Genomic DNA, 17,294 nt, shown 5'->3' on the forward strand with positions numbered 1-17,294 from the left:
GAGACTGTGACACCATGTGACTGCCAATCTCACAACTGCCCTGGCAGTGGCATTTCAAAATTGAGGAGTCCTGGGACTGCCAGGCAATCAGGAGCTATTGATGGTGTTTTCCCCTTGAATTAAAAAGGATGCTCTAACCCAGGGGTTCCCAACCTGTGCTCCGAGGAGCCCTTAGGGCTCTGCATGCACTTCCCAGGTGCTCTGTTGCCCATTCCAGGAAAATGAAAGAAATAAAAATTGAATGAAATTAACAAATAAGAATATGGGAACTCCTGCCCTAACCACACTTGACATACACAGCAGCTACTGATCCAAGGCAACATCATGTAATAAGCATTGCCAAAGGTGCAATTTTTTTTTACTAGAATCATAGTTTAAAAACCATGTATAGTAATCTCCCAAGTCTTCCTCATTTAGCCCAACCTAATATCTACTTCATGGAACACTTCAAAAGTATATGTTTATTCATATATTGTGCATTTGGGTATATTTTAGGTTTTATTCATAGATTGCTCTAAAAGAAATGGGTGTGCCACAATATTTGATTGTCCTCTTATCCTCTACACAAGAGGCCATTGTATGGAGAAACCATGGTTTACAATTAGCAAGAGAGTCAGACAAGGGTGCATTTTATCATATTTCATGTTTAATTTATACAAAGTACAAATCGTACGAAAAGCAAGATTAGACTTGGAGTAAAAGAAGTGTGAAAACTGTGAAGAAAAACATCAACAATTGAAGATATGCAGATGACACCACATTACTAGCAGAAAATAGCAAAGATTTGGAATAACTACTGATGAAAGCTAAGGAAGAAAGTACAAAAACAAGTTTATACTTGACAGCAAATAACAACACCTCTTTAAATATTTAAATTTAAATAGGATATAAGTATTTGTAAATAAAAAATAATTCAAGAATACTTTAAAAAGTTACAGGATTTCTCCCTCCACAGCTTTTAAAAGCAAGGGCAGGGAACATGTAGTATTGTTGGACTGTAGCACCCATCTTAATTTCATCAATATGTGCATTATTTTTTGTCTTTATATTTAATTATTTATTTATGGGATTTATATTCCACCTTTGTCCCAAAACTGGATTCCATTCTTCTGAATATGAGTGTGAATGGGGAAAGAGTTCAGAGATATCCTTTGACTCATCACAAAATAATATCAGCTCATTCTCCAGAGTTCTAACAATATGTATATGCAAAGCAAGACTGTTCATGTTTACTGGGAAGTAGATCCCACTGAGTTCAATGGGTTTAACTCCACGCTCACAGAATTACAGCCATGCTGCATGCTCCTAAGCATGTCTAACAGGGATGCTTGAGGAATTCAACTGTTAGTGAATACTGATGTGATCCATGCTTCTTGGGCTGATATGCAGTTCAGAAGATAACTATGCTATCTGATTTCACATTTCTCCTAATCCTTGTGTGCGGTTCTCAGCTTTGAAAGAAGAATGAAAATAAATTTTAAAAAGCATGTTTTGAACAAACAATCATATAGAGATGTCTTATTCTTAGCTGTGCCACAGATTGCATAGTAAAATTCTAGGATGACTTTTCCTGATTTCTTCGGCCTGTCAAGGGTTACGAAGTGTCCACATTTGTCCAGCATATGCATTTGGGAGTCTGGAATGGCTTTAGCTAAGATTTCTGCTCCAGAAGGATCCATCACCTAAGAAATAAAGAATGACATTATTGGAGGATGTCACGTTTTTAAAAAGAAACTAAATATATACATATGATATTGAGAATTGCAAATTAGAATGAAAATCTTTTAAGTGAAAATCCCAGGCCATCATCATCAGTTATTATCAGAGTAGAAAATCCACTGACTATTAATCAAATATAGATGCCTACAGTCAATGTTCCTCCTCATCAGACCAATAAATTCACTGACCATAAAGCAAATATAAAGGCTTAAAGCCAATATTTCTTTCCCTCTCCTCCCCACTGCAGCCCTCAGTGCTTTTCCACTGTGTACAGAGTACCTGCATTTCAGTGACAGACAGTGTGGGTTAATGGTTTGAGTGTTTGACTATGACCCTAAGGACCAGGGTTCAAATCCCCACTTGGCCATGGAAACCCACTGGGAGATGTTGGGCAAGTCACACTCTCTCAGCTTCAAAGGAAAGCAAAGGCAAACCCCTTCTGAACAAATCTTGCATAGAAACTCCCATAATAGGTTCTGTAATATGATAGGTGGCTCTAAGTTGGAAATGACTTGAAGGCTGTATTTGAGAGCTTGTAGTCCAATATCTCTTCCCAAAACTGGATGCCACTTGCACTCAGAATAGACCAAGCCCTGATCATTTGTTACACAGCAAAATGTACTCAGATGGGGGCTGTCTGTTGCAAATGTGGCTGGCATCCACACTTCCTGCTGTCAGCAGCACTATAGATCAGTTCATGAAGCAGCCCTATATTAGGTATGCCTCAAGTATAACAAGAGAAGGGCCCAGAGTTCTTGGCTCCCATGAGGTCTCTGATCTCATGTGAGGTTTGAACTTTTGCAAGAGGGCCTCTTCTTGTGAGACTTGAGGCAGGTTTTATATAGGCCTTTCTCGTGTATCATGAGCTGGCCAGGCATCAGAGAGGATTGACTTGCGTTGTCTGAAAGCCTTGATACCTTGTCAACACCAAGAATCAAGCAAAAGCTACAGTGAAAAGGGGAGGGTACTGCTGATTCTACTGATGGAAGCAGGCCCATCAGCACATGTGCCTTCCTGGATCCTAACCAAAGCCTACTTCCAACCATGGGCCACATGAGGCCCTCATGCCTCCAAGAAGCCTCCAGATGGTGTGATTGGCCATTCTGTGGCACACATCCCCCGATCTGTTTTAGACCCACTCTTCTTCCCAAAATTAGAAGTAACTGACAGACAACGTATTCCATATCTGAAGGTTGACTGTTTGGTGGGGAAGGCTATTTTAGATGTGCATGTACATACATATTGTTAGCATACCCACCCCTGCCCCCCGTCCACACACTATTTATGGGCTTTTATATTTTCATGTTTTGAGCCAGGCATATTTTTAAGCATTAAGAACTTTGGAACACCAGAACGTTTCTCCATGGGAAGGACACATTGATCCAGAGACATGTGAAGAACCCAGGTAACACCAAGATAATTTGCTGATTGTTGTATCCTCCCCTAAGCTGTTTGCATATCCTCTTGCACTGGGGACAAATGTGGTCCTATTGCATTAACGTGAGTAGGACCATCATAAGAGCAAGAATCCTGCCATGTTCCCAGCCTAAATTTTGTCATTTTGGCTTCCAAAGAGATTTCTGGCTTGATCTGCTCTAGGACCCATTTATTTGTCTTTTTGCCTGTCTATGGTATCCTCAACACTCTTCTCCAGTACCACATCTCAAATGAATTGATTTTCTTTCTATCTTCTTTCATAACTGTCCAGCTCTCACATCCATGCATGGTAATAGGGAATACAATGGCTTGTATGACTCTAACTTTTGTGTTCAGTTGTATAGCTTTGCATTTTAGGATCTTTCCTAGTTCTTTCATAGCCACCCTCCCTATTCGTAATCTTCTTCTGATTTCCTGGCTGCAGTCCCCGTTTCTATCAATGTTTGATCCCAGGTATGAGAACTCTTTTACTATTTCTATTTTTTCATTGTCTAGGTTGAATTTGTGTAGATTTCTCCATGGTCATTATTTTTGTTTTCTTTATGTTCAACAGTAACCCTGCTTTTGCACTTTCTTCCTTGAGTTTCCTTAGTAGTCTGTGAGGTTTTCTGCTAGTATTATGGTGTCGTCTGCATATCTTAAATTGTTGATATTCCTTCCTCCAGTTTTCACTCGTCCTTCTTCTGTGTCCAAGCCTGTTTTTCTTACAATATCTTCTGCATATAAATTGAACAGGAAGGGTGATAACATGCAGCCTTGTCTGACCCCTTTACCAACTGGGAAGCACTCTGTTTCCCTGTGTTCTGGTCTGACAGTAGCCTCTTGTCCTGAGTACAGATTCCTCATCAAGACTATCAGATGTGTTGGTACTCCCATGTCTTTAAGCGCGTTCCATAGCCTTTCATGATCTATGCAGTAAAATGCTTTGCTATAGTCTACAAAGCACATGTTGATTTTCTTTTAGAATTCTCTCATGCAGTCCATTAGTTATCATATGTTTGCAGTGTGGTTCCTAGTGCCTCTGCCTTTTCTGAACCCCACCTGGACCTCTGGGATTTCTCTCTCCATGGAGTCTATGTTGTAGAATTCTGAGCATAATTACTCAAATAACATCCAATTACTGTTTTGTTAATCTGAAGGTATCCCTCTACCAAAATCGCCTTTTCTGTCAATTCTGTGAGCGAGCACTCAAACTCTAGTGGCGCAGTGGTCAAATGCCTGTACTGCAGCCACTCACTCAAAACCACAAGGTTGCGAGTTTAAGACCAGCAAAAGGGCTCAAGCTTGGCACAGGCTTGCATCCTTCCAAGGTCGCTAAAATGAGTACCCAGATTGTTGGGGGCCAATTAGCTTACAGTTGTAAACCGCTTAGACACTGCTTAGGTTGTATGAAGCAGTATATAAATGAAGCTTGTTTGTTTGTTTGTTTTGTACTTTATATGGGAACTTTAAGCTCCCCTTGAGGGCATCTATCAGAATATAAATATCCAACCCACACATGGTCACTCTGTGCATACAGCTGCCTATTACTGGAGGTCTGTCCAACCATCCAGAGCTTCCTCCTCTTCCTGCATCACCCTCAGATACCATCTGAGCCACACCCCACTTCCTGTGGATTCGTCTTCAGGACTGGTAAATATCACCACCTCTACAGCCTTAAGCCTTCACTATTCAATTTCCATACTTCTATTTCAGTTAGCCTTGTATGGTGTTTCTTCTTGAATTGCTATTGTGTGTTGGGTAACTTGGGTCTGGTATATTTCTCAGTAAAACCTTCTTTATTCATTAAACCTGCAGTCCTCCTGCAGTTGGTACTAGTATACATAGGTGAAAATGATCCCTAAGGTTCATAGAATCATAGAATCGTAGAGTTGGAAGAGACCACAAGGGCCATCCAGTCCAACCCCCTGCCATGCAGGAAATCCAAATCAAAGCATCCCCGACAGATGGCCATCCAGCCTCCGTTTGAAGACCTCCAAGGAGGGAGAATCCACTACACTCCGAGGAAGGAGTGTGTTCCACTGTCAAACAGCCCTTACTGTCAGGAAGTTCCTCCTAATGTTGAGGTGGAATCTCTTTTCCTGCAGCTTGGATCCATTGTTCCTGGTCCTGTTCTTTGGAGTAGCAGAAAACAAGCTTGTTCCCTCCTCAATGTGACACCCCTTCAAATATTTAAACAGGGCTATCATATCACCTCTTAACCTTCTCTTCTCCAGGCTAAACATCCCCAGCTCCCTAAGTTGTTCCTCATAGGACATGGTTTCCAGACCCTTCACCATTTTAGTCACCCTCCTCTGGACACGCTCCAGTTTCTCAATGTCCTTTTTGAATTGTGGTGCCCAGAACTGGACACAATATTCCAGGTGGGGCCTGACCAAAGCAGAATATAGTGGCACTATTACTTCTCTTGAGGTTGCGAGTTCAAGACCAGCAAAAGGGCCCAAGCTCGACTCAGGCTTGCATCCTTCCGAGGTCGCTAAAATGAGTACCCAGACTGTTGGGGGCAAATTAGCTTACTTGCTAATTAGCTTACTTGCTGTTCACCGCTATGATCTTTGGAATAGCGGTATATAAATAAAAAAAAATAAAAACATTGTTCACCTCTTGCAGGCCTCCTTGAACTAAGCAATTCCCTCAGCATTTAAGGAGACACTGACACAGTTGGTGGGGACCCAAAATCTCTCCACCTTTTGGGGTGACAACATAGGCACACATAATAATCAAAGAGTCTCCTTGAGCCAGGGCCCTTTCAGAAACAGCAACTCAGTTGTTGAAATCCTTACCTTGTCATTCTTTCCCCAGATGATCTGTGTTGGGGCCGTTATTTTCCTCATGTTGCCATGAAGGCTATACCTGGACTCCATGCTAGACATATCTAAAAAGCCTTTTCCAAAAAACAAACAGGGTTAGGGCTGCTTTGCTCATCAATTCATCGATACAATGCATCTCTTTCAATTTTAGATCATGAGTGGGTGCTGTTTTGAGATGAGGGGTCCTCCAGAATACTATTTTACAATCCTACAAAAGGATTTTTAACCAATTAAAACATATTTTCTCATACAAAAACTAGCTTTTGGGCCAGATTTTTCCAGGAGGTGCCTGGATTTGGGGAAAGGTCAATAAAGGATGTCTCAAAGGCCACACTGGGCTTCTGAAGGACCACAACTATGCTGAGAGTCACCCGTGTTTTAGATGTGACATTAATGACCATTCTGTTCCATGGGTCTGTCACTGTTGTTAACTATTCTGTTATTTCTTTAATTCCATTTTTAAATTTTACTGCTTTCTCCTTATTTCTTGGTTATTGTATCAGTAATATTGATTACACCTTATTACACCTCACTCAGGTGTTTTATGGACAGATGGTGTCATTTATAAATTGACAAAGACATACGTTGAATGTTAATGGAGACCACTTTCTTCTAATGGTAGCAAATCCACTGCCATACAACAGTGATGACTGACTGTAGTTCACTGTTCAGTCCTGTACTGAGCTCAACTATAGGTTCCTCTGTGAAATGGCCTTCTAACTCCTAGTTTTGCTGTTCTACTTACATTTTAAGAAAAAAGACTTGTGTGGTCTCCGATCTTCAAGATATCCCTTAAGGAGCTAACGGGGTTGGAAATAAAAAGAGACATCAATATGCAAAGGAAGCAGTATGTGGTTAGACACTTAAAGTCCTATAATGGAGTTTGAAAATGTTCCTTTTGGGACCTATGGTCCAATAGGCTAGTTCCACTGATGGAAAATATATGATCCCCAAGGAAATTGACTTTTGGTAAGCAGAGCTATTGTTTTCACACTCCAGTACTAACAGATTACTACTAGCCACCTGCAAGACATGTATCACCTCACAGAACTCTGAAGATTTATAGCCAGAGTAACACTTTTTCTGTATCCTATTACATCTACTATAGTCCTATAAATGTGTAACTATGCTTAAAAACCTGTGAATTTAATATAACTTTTAACAGTGCAGCTGTGGAAGTGGACTGATATCCATGAAAGGTCATGCTAAAATATAAATTAATTGGTCTTAAAGGTGTTGCTAGAGTCCCTTTTACCTCTTCCCTTTTCCCTATTTATGCTTTCAGGAGTGGTGCTCTTCAAAGAACTGTCTTCACCTGCATATTTATTTTGTTGGGGTTGTACAAGCCAAGTTTAAGCAAGTCTTCTCCCTGTTGTACAGTCATAAGAACAAGAGGGTTTTTTTGTGAGTTGGTGGATTCCCGCAGCTCCTTCAAACGTTTGATGAACTCACTCTCTGTTGTGTACTGCAGGCCTAAGAGTTAGAATGCAAAATTTAAAAATGAGATTAATAAATGGCAAACCAGAGCCAACCAACGGAAGTCAGATCTAAATCCAGAGAATACTGCAAAGGGCTCTTGTAGCTCCTTTGAGACTGAGAGCAAGATGCTTGTAACAGAAGTTTTTGTAAACTGGGTCTGTTTCTTCAGATGCATCTAGTTGGTTGCATCTGATGAAGCAGACTCAGGGCCTGAACAAACAGGCCAAAATAAAGCTGCTTCAGGTCATTTTGGAAGTGTGCTGTTTAAATGATGCATGTGTCCTAAGAGGCCGGAAGCTGCACCAAAGTCACGCTCCAGTCCTAAGACTGGAGCGCAGCTTTGGCACAGATTCTGGCCTCTTAAGGTGCATGTGTCATTTAAACAGCATACCTCCAAAGTGACATGAAGCAGCTTTATTTTGGTCTGTCTGTTCGGGCCCAAAGTCTATGGAAACCTACAAACATCTTTACTTCAGTTAGTCTCAAAGGTGCTACAAGATCCTTTTGCATACTGATACAAATAAACATGGTTATGTCATGGTCTTTGAAGACTACTACCACAGAATATTGTCAGGGTACAATATTCTAAGAACCAGCATGGTATAACGATTTGAGTGTTGAACTTGGACTCTGGGAGACCAGGGTTTGAGTCACTGCTCCGACATGAAAACCCATTGGGGGATCCTGGGAAAATCACACTCTCTACGTTTCAGAGGAAGGCAATGGAAACCCCCTCTGAATAAATCTGGCTAAGAAAACTCTGTGATAGGGTCACCTTATGGTTGCTGTAAGTCAGAAATTACTTAAAGGTTCAGAACAAAACAACAACAACATTTTCCTTGTTGTAAGGTTAGTGATAGTGGTAAAGTAGGCAAGGAGGTTTCACATCTGCTGGTGAAAGGCAAAGGGAGTTGGTGCATAAGAGCAGTGAAAACTGGGTGGTCCTCTTGCTTTCTTTGCCAAGGAGACATCCCATGTCTGAAAGACTGCCAGGGAAAGCTCTCTGGAGGAGCTGTCTATTTGAACATATGAAGGCCAGTTTAAAAGCAAACAGTCATAAGAAGACTAAGCAGGGCCCTAAATTTCCTCATCAAGGATAGCAGAATGCTCAGTCACACAAGCTACCTGGGCACCGTCTTCCCTTTGATGGTGAGATATAAATATTTCTATCTGAACTGTATCATTTTTTCTAAATTTGCGGTTATGCATATAAATTTGCATGCACAAATTCTGTGCAGATCCATGGCCCCTTTGGGCTTGCTTTTTGTCATGTACTTCTTTGTTTTGAGAACATGTAAGTAGCCACCTGATGTGGAATGTTGGGGGAGACAGTGGGAGGAGGGGGCGGAGGGCAGATGAAGGAGGGAAGGAAAGGAGCCAACAAGTTTTTAACCAGAATCTATCCAAGATGTTCACATATAGAAATGTAGAATTTGCAGAATTTTTGAAGACATGGGTTGGGTGCAACTGTTTCCCCCCACAACCATGTTTCTGAAAAAAAAAGAAAGAAAAATAGAAGAATGAAGTATCCTTCCTCCACAACAAAAAGCTTCATTTATATACCGCTTCATACCACCTAAGCCAGGGTAGGATGCGGCCCGTGGGCCGGATGCAGCCCGGCGAGGCCTTGGGACCGGCCCCAGCCTGGTCCTGCCGCCGATTGCTGCTGGGGCCTTTGGCCTCTCGCGCACAGGGGCAAGGGGGGCAATTGTCTATAGACGCCTCAAAAACATGGATTTATATTAACATTTTTTAAAAAATCAGCAATTTTTTTTGCGTGTCCTCCACTTTTTTTTAAAAAGTGTCCACCATTTGAAAATGTTGTCCTACATTTGTCCCGGTTTATTTATTTATTTAATTTTTTTTTTTTAAAAAAAAAATTATTTAATTATTTATTTTTTGGCTTCGGCCCCCCAGTTGTCTGAGGGACAGCAACCCAGCCCCCTGCTCAAAACAGTTGCCTACCCCTGACCTAAGCAGTGTCTAAGCGGTTTACAACTGTAAGCTAATTTGCCCCCAACAATCTGGGTGCTCATTTTAGCAGCCTCGGAAGGATGCGAGCCTGAATCAAGCTCGAGCCCTTTTGCTGGTCTTGAACTCGCAACCTTGTGGTTTTGAGTGAGTGGCTGCAGAACAGGCATTTAAACACTGCACAACCAGGGCTCGTTTATAGACTGATAGTCATTTTGTTAATTTAGGAACATGACATTTATTATTAAATATAATTTTGTTTGGCATAAAATTATCAGAGAATCACAGAATCTTAGAGCTGGGATGGACCAAAAGGTTTCTAGTCCAATGCTATGCATTCAAGGATATACAACTAAGGCATTCCTGAAAGATGTCCGTTCAACCTCTGTATGAAAGGGCCCCTGGTTTCTTCATTCAGAATTACAGTAATTGGTTTCAGGAGTCCCCTTGAAATAACTGAATTTCAACACTTACCAGGTGGGGAAAGGAGGGACAAGGCACAGACCTCATTTGGATAGAGAGCAGCATAAACACCAGCGATCATTCCGCCCATGGACATGCCAACCAAGTGGAAAGGCTTTCTGTTCAGCTTAGTCCACTCAACAAACTGAAATGAGAAACATGGTGCTGTGATGTATATGACAATTTTAAATGAAGAGATGGAAACCAGACATCAAGAATAATGGATTAGGGCCTTTTTCTAAGCATGTCATGGGTGCCTTCTAACTGTTTGTCAGTTTCTGAAATCATTGATATGTCAGTGGCAGCTGATAAATTTCATGTCAGTAGAAATATGAACCCACTCTGTGTTTCTAGTCTGAATTTTAAATATGATGAACCACTAAAGATGAATGCTAAAGATGCTGAAATATGTTCAAAATATAATTCAAAGGCATAGTCATTCTGGAAAGTCAGTATGCAAGGGGATCTTGTATCACCTTTGAGACCAGAGTCCAAAACACACTGCAGAACTAATCCAGTCTGAGACTGCTTTAACTGTCCTGGCTCAGTTCTAGGGAAGCCTGGGAATTGTAATTTCTTGTGGCACCAGAGCTCTCTGACAGAGAAGGCTAAATATCTCCCTAAACTACAATTCCCAGAATTTCCTAGCATTGAGCCAGGACAGTTAAAGCGGTCTCAAACTGGATTATTTCTGCAGTGTGTTTTGGACCCAACTGAAAGAAAGCTAGTAGCATGAGCTTTTGTAGACTTGAGTCTACTTCCTCAGATGCATGTTTGGAGTGGAGAATCCAGAGGCAGATTTATATAAGCCAGTTCTTTCAGTTAGTCTCAAAGGTGCTACAAGATCCCATTGCATACTGATGTTCAAAATATGTTAAAATTCAGACTAGGCGTGCATCTATGCTGTAGAAATAATGCAGTTTGACACAACTTTAAATGCTGTAGCTCAAGCCTGTGGAATCTTGAGATTAGCAGTTTTACAAGGTCTTTAGCCTTCTCTATTGAAGAGTGCCAGCGTCTCACAAAACTACAAATCCCAGTGGTTTTATGGAAAGGGTGGGACCTTTACCAGACCCTCTGTGGACTAGATGGGGTCCAGGATTGGAGCTCCTTTTCCCTGATATATATGGTTTTCATAGTTAAGGGAGGTGTCAGAGTTAAGTCACTTCTTTGGGCTACAGATGCTGGAACTAGCATAGTGTTGTGGTTTGGGTGTTGGACTAGGACTCTGGAGGCAAGGGCTTGAATCTCCAATCAGCCATGGAAACCCATTGGATGACCCCAGGCAAGTCACATTCTCTCTGCTTCAGAGGAAAGCAAATGCAAACACCCCCCCCCCCCCCCCGAATAAATCTTGTCAAGAAAACCCCATGATAAGTTTGCCTTAAGTTAGAAATGACTTGAAAGCACACAACAACAAGATGGGTACTAGAATCCTCCAGGAAACATGGCCATTCATCTGGAAGATTCTGGGATTTGGCATTGAAATGGAATGGTTCCAAGCTCTTGTGATTCCACACACAACATTTTTGTATATCCTGCTTTGCTGAAATTTTAAAAAGATATCATTGGGAGCACATAAACTCCCCACCAGGAACAAGCTACCACCAGTATTTCCTCTGGTTAGTTTTTTGTTTTTAACCAATCAGCAACCTGGCCGGGAATATGTTGCCACAAGTCCAAGCTTGTAAAAATTCTCTTTGTGATAGGGATGTGCAAACTGTTATATACAATGCTGAATAATGGATACAACAATCTACAGCCTCTTTTACACCAGTATAAATGATCACTGCCATGAGAATGTGTTTAGAAGTATCGCAAGAAATAAACAAGTAGAGAACACTGAGGAGGAGGAGGCAGCACTATTGTCAGCAGCCTAGAAAACCCCTTCTCTTGCCACACTGCCAAATACAATGCCTCTCGAACCTTACCTGGTGTATTTTTTTAGCTTGATCCACAGCTGTGTAATTTTCTGCCAGCAGACGAGTGGTTTCCCCATGACCGGGCATGTCAAGGCAAACTAAGTGGATCTTCTTAGGAAAAAGCTGTGGAAAGATGGTAGTGACATGAAGTTAAGAAATCCGATCAGTTAAAATCCCAAGGTAGCTGATATCAGACACAAGTGTTCTCATCTGTCCGCTCAAGTGGCAAAAGCTTAGCAGCTGAACAGTATCCCATTCTCTAAGGTTTCAGAGCCAGAATAATCAGGGATGGGTCCTTGGGATGTGACAGGAAATAGTTAGAAAGGGAGCCAGAAGTGTGCCTTTCACATAGCACAATTATAGTGTGATGATTCCGCTTTAACTGCTGTGGTAACATCCTATGGATTCTTGGGATTTTCAGTTTAGGGAAGGGCATTTAGAACTCTCAACCCGAAATGTCTAGTGCTGCCTCAAATGACAAATCCCAGCTTTTGATACAATGCAGCCATGTGAAATCATAGCGCTATAATTCTGTAGTGTGAATGGACCCCTTATATTCACATATCCTAAAATGTTTTGGGTATTCTTATTCTCAGAAATTGTTGTGGAACCAGAGCACTCTGACAGAGAAGGCTAAATGTCTCACAAAAGTACAGTTCCCAGAATTCCATAGCATTGAGCAATGGCAGTTAAAGTGGTGTCAAACTACAGTAGTTCTGCAGTGCGGATGCAGCCTGAGTGGCAGGGGACTTTCTGAGGTTGGAAGGTAAAAGCAAATTAGGGCTTCAAGAAGGTCCTATCAGAACATTAGTCTTACACAAAAACCCATGTGTGTTTCTGGAACTGTTTGTGTGTGTGTGAAACCATGTTTTTTGCACAAAGTCCATGGTTTTTGCAAGGGCCCTTGATCAGCTGATTGTGGGAACAAGTATAAAAGACAAGGGATCCAGAATTGGTAAAACCAGGGAAACTGGTGGAATGGCAAAGAATTTTTCAGCAGCCAGGCAATCAGGAAAATGTGCTCAGGAGCTGCAACAGTTATCACCATTTCCTTTAAATGCCACTAGGTTTTGCCATGCCTTACATTGCTGCTAGGGCTTGTGGAAGTTTATTGCCAGCCCTTGGAGAGTTTTATTTTTCCAGACACAGTACTGCTGCTGCTAGGGTTTGTACAACTAACTGACACATGAGACATGATGCTGGTGTTCCAATGCCTGCTTTGTTCCACATAGCATGAATAAGCCCTTGTGTGTGAATTCTTTTCTCTCTTCATTCCTCTCACCTCTCTCTTGCATTTTTCATGCAGCAGTGTTGCACAAACACAACACACAAACACCTTTGCACTGAGTCAGTGAGCCTTAAAATCAACTGGGAACAGATGGAGAAGGGTTCCCAGATTTTAAAGCTACCTGAGATTCAAAAATCAAATTTCTTCCTTCTTTGTTATTGCTTGCCCTGAGATTTGTCTCAGAACCTGGAGACCCAGAGAAGCATGGCAGTTCCCTGAGGCTTTAGCTGGTGCTCTAAGATCTGGTAACCCCAGGCCTAAACAGAGGGGGATTCATAGAAACATTGTTTATCACAAGGTCTGGCCCTCTGCACATCACCTCTTTTCTGATATTAAAGGGATGTTTTAGGCATGTAGTCGAAAGGGCACTCCCAGTGCAGGAAACTAGCCATGCCATAGAAGGCCATCCGTGAACATATTTGGAGATTCTGCTGGCTCAGCATGGGGGAAAGCTAAATGATGTGACAAGGATAGATAAATTAATATAGGAATTTGCATAATCCCTTCACTGATAAAAGTGATAGTGGGTGATAAACCTTGTGCTTACACATGAACAAAAACAAAAATGCTTATCTCTGGACTGATTGTACTGATTCTCCAGCCATTTACAGACTTACAGTTCTATTCTTCCCTCTTGGGAACTTCACTTTCATCCCAAAACTGCTCCAGGATATGTTTTGTCCTATAAATATAGCTGCTCAGGCACTATCAATTTGTTCTTGTTTTGAGGTCATGCAAAAACCGACTGTATCTCTCCTGACTTTCTGGCAGTTATTGATCCATTCCCATTTCACAAAATCTGCCAAAAGTGTTACCTTCTGCAATCCTGACGATCACTATCTGCTCCACCTGTTAAATTGATAGTTCTTGAATGTGTGAGTGTGTGTTTTTGTGTGGAAGCTGATTTCTCCTTTTGCTGTTCTAAATAAAACTACATTTGGACCTTGGATCCTGGAGTTCTGTTTCTCAGAACCGACATATATAGGATTGAGCCCTGCTTTTAGTTGCCTTAAGCTAATAAAATCCCCCCTATTAAATATTGGTTGTGGGTGCCCTGTGGGCTCTGGCATTTTGGGTAACACCATAGAATCTTAGACCTGGAAGTAACTACAAGGGCCAGCTAGTCAAACTCCTCTCATGCAGGAATACACAACAAACTCCACATACACATCTCATTGAGGACTGAACATGCTCATTGGGTGTGGAATGTGGACTTACAGATGGGCAGGGAAGAGGAAAAACATTGAAGGTGGTAGTGGAATGAATGCTGTAAGCATGCTATACCATATTTTGTTGCAGGGCATCATAAGTAATGTGCCTAATGCTGCCCGTGTAAAGGCCAAAAAGAGAGCATGATCATCAGAGGGGTGTTCAGTCACTTTCAACAGCTTCAGGTGAGAGTATAAGAAACATCAGGACTTGTTGCTGTGTAAGGATGTATTTTAGTGATGTGTGTGTTGAATTGTGGTCTGGGGCTTTAATAGTATGTTTTGTATTTTTAATTCAGGTCTGAAAAACACTGAAGTACTGTACCCTTCTCTGTCAGAGAACTCTGGTACCACAATGAACAATTCCCAGGATTCCCTAGCACTGAGCCAGGGCAGTTAAAGTGGTCTCACACTGGATTATTTCTGTAATATGTTTTGGACCTGAGTTGTAACCCACTCTGTGAGCGTTTTACTACATCATTATCATTGCTGTGCTTATTAGTCTTGCAGTATTGTCTGGACAGGGAAAAAAATTGAAACATACTTTGATGGCACTTAACCACATGTCTTTGTTGAATGAGAACCCATGAAGCATGAGCACTGATGGCTGGGATCCAGGCTTTCCTCGAGAAAGGTAACAGAACCTATAGCCGTCATGCTCAATGTATTTAACCGTCACACCCCTTATCAGACGTTTGTACCTAAAAGTATAGAGAGAAACAAGAAGAATGGATGGATTCTATGGTCATAACCAACAAAGGAGCAAGGATGAGCAAAATGGGACTCACAGGATTCTCTTTTCCTAAGTTTGAAGCTGAAAAGTACCTCTTCATTTTACTCCCTAGACACCACAAGCTCTGAATTGTTAGACTTAATAAACAAAACAAAAACACCCAGGTAAATATCTCCATATGAGCTATGAAGTAGTCTGATTCTGAGTGAGACAAGGGCAGTTGTTACTACTCAGATTTCAAGGCTTATAACATAGTTATTAAACCTTAATTTGAAAAATCAAATTCTAAAAAGATACACTGAAAGTGGGGAAGAGAAATAGCCACACTATAGTTATTAAACCATTAATTTGCAAAATTAAATTCTAGGAAGAATTGTGTCTGTGGTTTTCTTGCTATGCTGTGGGAGGAAATGAATATTTCTGTACAATTTTCACCCATTATTTTCACATCCCAAAGGGTTTTTGGAAAATTATTTTAAATCAAAATATGTGTGGGGTTTTGTGCAAAAATCATGGGATTTGTGCAAAAGATATGTTTTTTTACACACAAAGAAGTTCCAGAAACATACATTGTGTGTGTGTAAAAATTGATGATTTCTGGGAACTGTCATCCAAAACAGGAATTCAGATTCAGGTCTATCTGATAGGGCAGACGTTCATAAGCCTACTCAGCAGAATGAGCAGGAGAGATCCCAAACACAGCAAGGCTTGATTTCTGTAATTTGAAAAGAAATAATACAGATTGCCATCTAAATGTGCACTCTCCACCCCACAACCAGAAGACCATTACCATATATACTTGACTATAAGATGACCTCATGTATAAATTGTGGGCAAGTTTTGGGGCCAAAATTATGTATGACCCGTGGATAAGTCAAGGGTAAAACTTAGGGGGGTATAACAAAGGATCTAAAGGATGAAGCAAAGCAAAACAATGTCAAAGAACTTATAAAATTCCAGCAGACATAACTCTTTGTGTTTACTCTTAAGGCTGGATGGATGGGAGAGTAGAGGGGATCGGTGCTTCCAGAACAGATTATACTCTTGCTTTTCACCAGGGGATGGTTCCTTCTTATAAATAAGAGTTAAGATATAGTACTTACATTGACCCATGGATAAGTCGACTCAGGTTTTTTTGGGTCAATTTTTTGACCTAAATTTCTAGACTTATATAGTAACTCCAAAGTCTTAAATTACCTAATTGCTTCACTTCATATATCTTCCTACATAGACACTTACCATATCATGATTCTGAACAATAGAGACGGCCACAAGGAGTACCTTCTGTCAAAGATTCCCACAATGAAGCGTACAATCATCAGTAATATCTTGCAGATATTCAGATCCATGCCTGCCATTTGGGGTTCTCTTTACTGTGCACACAAGAGGACACAAAATTAAAGTCAGATATTATGATGAAAGGAAAATGCAGGGGGGGAGTATAGAATAAAATTAGGAGTCGCTTGCTAAAATTCCTTCTGCAGTTAGCTCTATCCCCAGAAGAGAAGTGAGGAACATTCAAAACATAGGACTACAACTTCAAAACTTTTAGGACTACAACTTCCAGAATGCCCAAGCAAGCATGATTTGCCATTGGCCATGTTGGCTGGAGAAGCTAGAAACTGTAGTTCCAAAAAGTAACTTTTATAAAAGTGTAAAAAAAAATACTGTTAGGATTGCACAGCATTTACAGGTTTTTTAAATGGTGTTAAACTGGGCTTTTAATCCCCCCCCCCCCCCCCGTGTAGCTCAAATCAGTTCCAAATTAAGTGGCAGGCAATGATTTCAATGTGAGAAGAGTGGTGCATCTTTTAGTATGAACTTTAAGAAACTGTTCAAGGCAATGAGCATTATCTCAAATAGGGTTATCTTCTCAACTTTCTGCACTGCAGAAAGAATCCAGTTTGAGAAGTCAAAGGCTTTCATGGCCGGCATCCATAGTTTTTTGTGGGTTTTTCGGGTTATGTGTCCATGTTCTAGAAGAGTTTCTTCCTGACGTTTCGCCAGCATCTGTGGCTGGAATCTTCAGGGGAGATCCAGTTTGACACCACATTAACTGCCATGACTCAGTGCGATGAAATTCGGGGAAGTTTTGTGACACATTTAGTCTTCTCTGTCAGAGAGCTCTGGTGCCACAACAAACTACAATTCCCAGAATTCCATAGCATTGAATCATGGCAGTTAAAATGGTGTCATACTGGATTATTCCTACATGGGGTTGCAGCCTAGCTCAGTTAAAGTGTGGCTTAAAACCAGGAGCAGATT

General features: G+C 41.1%; 1 protein-coding gene across 1 annotated transcript; it reads right to left on the reverse strand.

The window, feature by feature from the left end:
• Positions 1 to 1,427: 1,427 nt before the first annotated feature.
• On the reverse strand, positions 1,428 to 16,378 carry LOC121923710 (monoacylglycerol lipase ABHD6-like). The gene is made up of 8 exons (XM_042454399.1): positions 16,269 to 16,378; positions 14,841 to 14,997; positions 11,810 to 11,923; positions 9,891 to 10,023; positions 7,282 to 7,439; positions 6,712 to 6,766; positions 5,940 to 6,040; positions 1,428 to 1,682 (listed from the first exon to the last, which is right to left on the reverse strand). The coding sequence occupies exons 1-8, from the start codon at positions 16,376 to 16,378 to the stop codon at positions 1,428 to 1,430; spliced, it is 1,083 nt and encodes a 360-aa protein (XP_042310333.1).
• Positions 16,379 to 17,294: the final 916 nt, after the last annotated feature.

The sequence above is a fragment of the Sceloporus undulatus genome, chromosome 2 (genome assembly GCF_019175285.1).
Source record: "Sceloporus undulatus isolate JIND9_A2432 ecotype Alabama chromosome 2, SceUnd_v1.1, whole genome shotgun sequence".
NCBI lineage: Eukaryota > Metazoa > Chordata > Lepidosauria > Squamata > Phrynosomatidae > Sceloporus > Sceloporus undulatus.